General features: G+C 36.4%; 1 protein-coding gene across 1 annotated transcript; it reads left to right on the top strand.

The window, feature by feature from the left end:
* Positions 1 to 4,977: 4,977 nt before the first annotated feature.
* Positions 4,978 to 7,983, top strand: LOC114224082 (olfactory receptor 8S1-like). Its single transcript, XM_028123114.2, has 2 exons — positions 4,978 to 4,996; positions 7,031 to 7,983. Exons 1-2 carry the CDS (start codon positions 4,978 to 4,980, stop codon positions 7,981 to 7,983), a joined length of 972 nt encoding a protein of 323 aa, XP_027978915.2.
* Positions 7,984 to 8,677: the final 694 nt, after the last annotated feature.

Below are 8,677 nucleotides of genomic sequence, written 5' to 3'. Positions count from 1 at the left end.
GATCCATTATTTGGACAGTGCAAACAGCAAGGTATTTATCATAAAGGAATTTAAGTGGACAAATGATTGTGTGATCAGGATTAAGAAAGATGAAAGAAATTGCTCAAATGAGATGATTCTCAAGCAGAAATTAGAAAAGGTTTCTGAAGATTTATCTATAGGGTCTTTTGGAGACTGGGTAAACACTTCTTTTTTTCTCATCCAGCTTTTTAGACTGAAAATTATACCTATTCACAGAGTAGTTGTGGTACATCCTCTCTTTGTGGGAATCACCTGAGCAAGTATGGCTTCACTTATTAACGCTCAGCTCCAGAATACAAGCCAAGAGCCTAATAATGTCCTTCCTAAATTGTCTGATGTTTTTGTTCCTTCTGACCAGCTCCATGCGCTACTTTCTTCTCCCTTCTCTCTTGCCTTTCCTCTCTTTATGGCTTTCTTAGACACTTATTTTTTATTCCTTTCATCTAAACTCTTTTTCACTGTCTTAGAACTCTTTTGCAATGCACTAGTTTTTATATGTTCCCTAAGATGTTCTGGTCAGCTTTTCAGATGTATCTCTTCCTCATCCTTTGAAATTTAAGCATTTTAAATAAATTGAAAACTGAGTTTGTTAAAGCTTTTATGTAAATTAATTAAATTATTATAACACTGCAAAGTGGGTGTTGTTATCCTCACTGTGCAGATGGGAAACATGAAATTAAAAAGATGAAATTTCTTTTTAAGCCTGCATATCTAGAAAATAGCAGATCTGGGATAGGGCCCAACATATGTCTGCCTCCAGGGAGGTCTGCGTCTGCTGCTTCTCCTTGCCTTTTGGCATAGAGCCTGCATTTTATCAGGGTCTGGAAAGGTTGGGCCACTGAGATTACCTGACCAGGTAAGAACATCAAGCACATTATTTCTAATCTTTGTAGATTAAAATCTTCTTTATGCCCTGAAATCCAGGGAGTTGCACTTTTGCAGTTAAAAAACAAGTCACAGAGTTTGTATCAGGTAAGTTAGATTTGTTTTATGCAATTTTATGAGTTGTCAGCTTTTCCTTAAATATCAGTACTATAAAATATCTTTAAGAAATGCATACATTGCAACAATAAGTATATTTGGTAGATCTTGCTTTCTTAAGCAGAGATCTTGCCACTTTGTCTTCATATGTATGTATAAAACCAAGAAGTAAATAAAGTCAAAGCTGACTATATATAGCATATAGTACATTTGAATCAATAGACTTCTAATTCCCTCACAACAGAAATTGTTGAGTTATTGTCAGCATAAACTTATCCATTTCTGACAATGTGCATAATTTTGGATGTCAACATAAAGCAATAAACAAAAGAAAATCAATAGGATACTTGCAAAAAAATCACAACACTGTAAAACTCACCCAGATCTATATTTGTGGAGCAAATGCACAATCATTTGTTTATAAGTTTCTAGTTCAACATTTTCTTTTATTCTGCAAATCTATACCTAAAAATTAAGTTATTTAAAATATTTAAAAATCATCAAGAAAGCCAAATAGTTCAGTAATTCAAGATGTGTTTTCCATTTCTGTTTGACTCTAGTTGCTTTTTTTGTACCATTTTGACTGTGAAAATATGGCTTTAATGCTGTTAACTAAAGATCTCAAGGCATAATCATGTTGGTAGAGAGGGCTAACATAGCGAGCACGTTGGGCACTCATCACACCTGAACAACTGGGCCAGCTACTTGGTTGACATGTGCAGGGCAAATAACTTGTTGGATTTCTACCCTAACCAGCTGATTTTACATTGCATTAACAGAATATTAGATTTTCTGTTGCTTCAATTATAGGGATTTGAAGTATGATTCCTCATTTGCTTTTCGATTTTGGTCACTTTACCTAGCATATATTTTACATATGTTGGTCAAGTTCTATATATTCTTATTTCTTATGGAAGTAAGAATTCACAGTTTTCACTTAAAAGCAAAGGAAAAGCTCTTGAATAGTTGTCTTAATTATGTATTTGAATACATAATTTGTTTATTTGGCATGTGTATGGTGGGTATAGAGGGAGTGTGTTTATTTATTTATTTATTTGTTTTTAATTTTATTATGTTAGTCATCATAAGTTTTTGATGTGGTGATCCACGATTCATAGAGGGAATGTGTTTTAACCAAGAATAACATTTTACTATCAGATTTATATTGTAAACACAATGGCCTTGTAACTAAGGGAAATACACTGTAATTGTTTTCTATAAATTTTTATATTTTAAGAAATATCATTTAGCTTTAATTTGATCTTCCACAGTGGAAAATTCTAAGTAAAACATAGTTATTCAATTTGTGTGGAGGGGGAGTTATTCAAGAATTTTAAAAACATTTTTCGTTTTGAAAAATTGTAAACATATAGGAAAGTTGAAAGAGTAATATGATAGTATAACTTTCACCTAGATCCACAAATTGTTAGCATTTTGCTACATATACTTTATTAATTTATTTATATATAGTATTGTATTATGTATGTATGTATGTATCTAATTTGATCTGCTGAATCATTTGAAAGTAAGTTATGACACTGCAGCACCTCACTTGTGAATACTTAAGCATTCATCGCCTATGAATGAGGATATTCTCTTACATAATCACAATCCCATTGACAGACCTGAGATAAATAACAGTAACTCGATAAATATCTAATACTGAGTTTGTGTTTTAACAGATGGGATTTGAAACCTTTTGAAATGTAGGTAGTGCTTCCTTGCCTCTAAGATAGTATTTCAGCTCTAAAGAATTGTTACAGTGTCATTCTTTTGGTGCCTCACCATGTTGTCCATGCTTCTAGGACAAATGTGACTGCTATAGGGTACCAGAGATGTGAGGTAGTAAGCTTTGTCATTTGGTGCTCTTCCTGGCAAGCTGGAACTGGAAACTCCAGAAGGTGATATTAGTTACTGTGCGATGTATACAGCTAGTCCTCACTCATGTGGAGAAGTACTGTTTAAAAACTTGTCAATCAATTGCTTAATAGGAATCATTGTGATTTGTATATAAATCCTTGGGAAGTTTTACTGCAGTATAATTTATGTAATAATACTATTGATTTCCAGGTTTGTTTAGTAAAGCTTTGTGAAATGAAACCAGACCAAAGACCTCCCTTAACCCACCCCAGAGCATATGAGGTATCTCATCACTCAAGGAGCGAGACATAAAGCAAAAGCAGGACACATATAGAAAAAAGGTGATGGTTATCTTTGGCACTTCTTATTTTATATTTCCCCCCAATGCCAAGTGCCCCTTATAAAGTAAGGGACTTCAACTAATACAGACTATTAGAAACTTGTATCTTGGTTACATTGACTGGCTTGTCTTTTCTTTCTTTCTCTTGCTTTCTTTTTCTTTCTTTCTTTCTTTCTTTCTTTCTTTCTTTCTTTCTTTCTTTCTTTCTTTCTTTCTTTCTTTTTTTCTTTCTTTCTTTCTAGCAGTCTCTTGCTCATTCATTCATTCATTTGTTCACGTTTTTCACTATCACATTCTGAATAACCCTTATGGGCTATTTATTATGCTTCGTACCCTTTGTCTGACTCTGAAATTAACACTTCTCGGGGAACTTTTAGTTTGGGCAAGAGCCAACTAATTTCCTCCACATAATGGTGTTAATATCTAGAAACAAACCTATTCTGTTATGTTTCCAGAGCTTTACTTTAAATTTTGAAATAGAGACTAAAGAAATAAATCAATAATGGTCATGTTTCAGGAATGAACCACAATAAAAAAATGGAAGTTTTAATATAAATTTTAAAGCACCTGATTGAGATGACATTGACAAAAAGCTGAAAATATTTAATGTATAAATTTGCTGAGTTTGGAGATAAGTATACATCGGTGAGACCACCACTATAATCTATGCCATAATATATCCATCACCTTCAAAGTTTCCTCCCACCCTCTTTATTAACTTTTTGTGTCTGAAAATAACATTTAAGATATATCCTGTTAGCCACTTTTTAAGTATATAATACAGTATTACTAATTATGGTCATGATGGTATATGGTAGATCTCAGGACTTATTCATCTTGTGTAACTGATTTTGAACCCTTTGACTAATACCTCCCTATTTCTCCTCCTCTTAGCCCCTGGTAACCATATTCTACTCTCTGCTTCTATGAGTTTGACTATTTTAGATTCCTCATATAATTGTTATCATATAGTATTTTTCCTTCTGCATCTGGCTTATTTCACTTAGCATATAATCCTCCAAGTTCATCCATGTTGTTGCAAATGGCAGGATTTCCTTTTTTAAGGCTGAGTAATACTCTATTACATGTATATATGGCACTTTCTTTATCCATTAATCTGTGATGGACTCTTAGGTTGTTACCATGTCTTGGCTACTGTGAATAATGTGGCAGTGAATATTGGAGTGCACATATTTCTTCAAGAGGAAACTTTAACAAAGAAAGTCCTTCACTATCAGCCAGGCCAGAGATTCTGGGTAGGCTGGTTGATGGGGACCATGAGCAGGCTGGCTGATGGGGTATGTGGGTTGGTATTGTGCCCTTTGCTGGGGTTCACAGGCAGGCAGGTGGTGCTGGGATATATGGGGAGGTAAATCTGGGACTGGCATCTGTGGGTATGCTTGCTCTGTCTTTCCCCCATGGGAGAAGTTGTGGGTCAAGGATCTTTATGCAGTCCTCTATGCTGTTGTGAGAAGGTTGACATGGGTAAAGGTATTTCTTACCCTTTCAAATGTGTCTTTTCTCATTTCTGTGTTCCACCAGAGTGCTGTAATCTGTCACCTGGATTCCAGATCATTCATAAAGGTATTTTCATCCATGGATGATTGTTAAATTGCTGTTTCTTTGGGGGGATTAGGGCTGGGACCTCTTATTCCACCATCTTACTAGCATCACTCCTTAATTTTATTTTTAAAAGATTGTTCTGAGAACCTCTAAATTATGTTAAAGAAGAAACTTACCAGGAAATCAAACCCCTAGCATTGACTTTTATCACAATGGTTGTTTCTTTGCAAGGTATTGCCTTGATCCAAGGTTTGGATTCTCTCTGCAGTTCATGGAATCTCTGGATCTAGTTAGTTGGACTATGTTTGTTGGTAGCCAAGAGAAAGGGAATTTTATTTTGTATGTACTGGCTCTGAAGTCATACAGCACAAACCTCACTCCTGGCTACTGTGAATCCTTACTTGGGTTCTCTTGCTTTGCTCTTAGGGTGATGGGGTGATCTCAGGATGAGCACTGAGAGCCCCCATGTGTAATATTGCTATATCTAAAGAGTGAAAGAGTAAGAATTTAAGAGATCATCTCCATAGTCTGACCCCAAGTAATTATAAATAAATACCTATATGTTGCCCACAATTTATTATTTTTCATTGCTAGTGTTGAATCCATCATAAATGTTAACTTCCAATTTATGATTTTCTACTTCTCCTTTAAAACAGTATTCTTTTTTCTTTCTTTTTTTTTATTAACATATAATGTATTATTTGTCTCAGGGGTATAGGTCTGTGATTCATCAGTCTTACACAATTCACAGCACTCACCATGGCACATACCCTACCCAATGTCCATCACCCAGCCACACAATCCCTTCCACCCCCCTCCACTCCAGCAACCCTCAGTTTGTTTCCTGAGATTGAGTCTCTTATGAAAAAAAAAAATCAGTCTCTTATGGTTTGTTTCCCTCTCTGGTTTCATCTTGTTTCATTTTTCTCTCCCTTCCCCTATGATCCTCTGTCTTGTTAAAATAGTATTCTTAATGTTGACTTCACAAGCTGAAGAGTTTTATTACTTACTGGATCTGAAAGTATTGTTGCCACAAAACATTGTACTACCAACTAAGAATTCAGATAATTAGGTTTTGTTCCTTACATGGACTGGGATGCTTAGCTGTTCAGTCAGTGAATCAACAACAGGATAGATCCCTCAGTCTTCACTGATGGAGTAAATGAAGTAATGTTGAATTAGAATAGCAAGGGCCAGGGAGCACCTCCAGTTTGAGGCAAGAATATTGAGCAGTTATATTGAGACTTAGGTGAAGTCTAAAATATCAGGCCAGTATGAGGATATATGCACAAGTTTCAAAGTATGAGGAGAGAGTTTAGATAACCATATGGGGGCCTTAAAACCTGCAATAATGGCCTCGACAGGAGTGGTGACTACATATATTCCTGGATATGTGAGTTTTAGGGTTAGCATGATGATCTAATCAAAACATTGTCCTATTAAGTGGAAATAGCTTCTCATGACCGATTGTAGTCATAGCATTGCCCACCTAAAATATCACTGGGCATCATGATCTAGGCTACCAGTTTTTAAAACTTTATTATTACTTTGTGAGTGTATTTTAAAATTAAATTACAATGTGATGCCATTAAATAAAATGAAGGAAATTTAAAAGTATAAGAATCCAGAAAAATCTAATTCCACATCTAGTTTCTAATTTCTTGATGTCTTATTGTCCTCCTATCCTGTAATAGTTTCTTACACTTCACATTGACCCCTATGCCCATGATCGTGCACATACTTTTATCATTATCAATACCTTTATAATTTATTGTGTACATGTGGGCATGCCTGCACACAGCCACATGAACAACCAATAATCTCATTTACACTTTATTGAAAACAAATGGAAGCAGTCAAATGGAAACTCACTTCTTGTACTCTTGATTGTCTCTCCTAGACATAGAATACAGAAAGTATCCCTGCTCCTACCTAAGTCCTTTGAATCTAGACTTAATCCTACCTCAATTTCTCAGGTAATTCACTCCTGAGATTTTCTTCTCTACCTTCTTCTCATATCAGGAAACTTCTTTTCAAATGTATCACTCTAAACTACATTATGGCTCTAAAAAAGATCATAATAAAAAATAGGATCTTGGCTTATTTAAAATACCAATGGCAAGATGATGACCAAGAAATTAACTTTTAAATACCCGAATGTGGATTGTGGAACAGTAATGAAAAGATATTCATATTGAATAAGATCTAGGTAGTGGGGTACTGAGATGCACTGAAAGACTTTTGGTGGATCTTCTTGTTTTCCAGAGAGAATACTTCTCTATGTGGCAATGAAAAACTACAGTGCTATCAGTGAGTTCATTCTCCTTGGACTATCCATTGACCCTAATATTCAGGACATGCTCTTTGTGTTATTCCTTCTGATTTATCTCTTCACTCTGATGGGAAATTTCTTGATGCTGCTGGTGATTAGGGCTGATTCCCACCTCCACATGCCCATGTACTTCTTTTTGAGACAGCTCTCCTTCCTGGACCTCTGCCACTCATCTGTCACAGTCCCCAAGATGCTGGAGAATCTACTTTCTGAAAGCAAAACCATCTTTGTAGAGAGCTGCCTGGCTCAGGCCTTTTTTGTGTTTGCCACGGGGGGTGCTGAGGCCTGTCTCCTGGCTGTGATGGCCTATGACCGCTATGTAGCCATCACCTCCCCTCTGCTCTATGGCCAAGTGATGGGCAACCAGCTCTGTGTTGGGATGGTGTGGGGTTCCTGGGGCCTGGCCTTAGCTGATGCTCTCATCAATATCCTCTTGGCTGTCAATTTAGACTATTGTGAGGACCAGACTATTCCCCACTTCAGCTGTGAGCTGTCTTCTCTCTTCTCTCTGTCTTGCTCTGATACCTCCACCAACTTCACATTCCTGCTCTGCTCCTCTGTCCTACATTTCTTTGGAACCTTCTTTATGATTGTTTTCTCCTATGCCCAAATTGTCTCCACCATCCTGAGTATCAGCTCCACCTCAGGCAGAGGCAAGGCCTTCTCCACCTGCTCCTCCCACCTCACTACTGTGACCTTGTTCTATGGCTCAGGTTTCCTCAGCTATCTCTTGCCAACTTCAGGCTCCCCTATGGAGATGATGTTCTCCTTACAGTACAGTGTGGTCACTCCCATGCTAAACCCCCTCATTTATAGCCTGCAGAACAAGGAGGTGAAGGCAGCTATGGGAAGAATATTCAGAAAATACTTGCATTCTTTCATGTAGTAGACACAAAATCATGACTAAAGGGAAACTGAACTATTATGCTACATGATCAAATAATGGATTTTAAGTAGAGTTTCTTGGTTGTTCATGATGCTAGATGCTACAGAGAACATAGTGGCATTTATTTCCTTGAAAATGCTCATGAAGAGGACAGAAAACTAATATCTCAGGCTGATTAGGGTGAATTTGTATTTAGAAAAGGAGAAATGAATCAGATACCCTTCTTTTTTAGGGGATCATTTTATAAAAATATTATTTTTTATATCTATGTGGACATCTATTGCTATTGGTTGCTCATTACTCCTTCACACTTCTTCAAATAATTACACCCAAATCCTTAGGAAAACTAGTTCTCTCAAATTTATGTCTGCAAACATCCTCATTTCCTCACCAGCAAAGGAAAACTAACAATAAATGTATCTCATACCTGTTGAGATGATTAAGTAAGATAATAAAGGTAAGGTACTGTATTAGTTTTCTATTGCAGCTATAACAAATTACCACAAACTTAGTGATTTAAAATGGCAGAAATACATTATCTCTGAGATCTTTATGTCAGAATCTGGATAGGCTCAACTGATTCCACTTTTCTGGATCACACAAGGCCCAAATCAAGCCAGCAGGCCTTACCTGAAGGATCTGGAGGAGACATCATACAGGTTGTTGGCAGAAGTCAGTTCTCTGAGTTCCACAA

Source organism: Eumetopias jubatus, unplaced genomic scaffold (assembly GCF_037043125.1).
Source record: "Eumetopias jubatus isolate StellerSeaLion01/CBP00866 unplaced genomic scaffold, mEumJub1_p1.0 scaffold_8, whole genome shotgun sequence".
Taxonomy (NCBI): Eukaryota; Metazoa; Chordata; class Mammalia; order Carnivora; family Otariidae; genus Eumetopias; species Eumetopias jubatus.
Note: the sequence above shows the minus strand (reverse complement) of the source record. Positions and strands in the feature narration are given on the sequence as shown.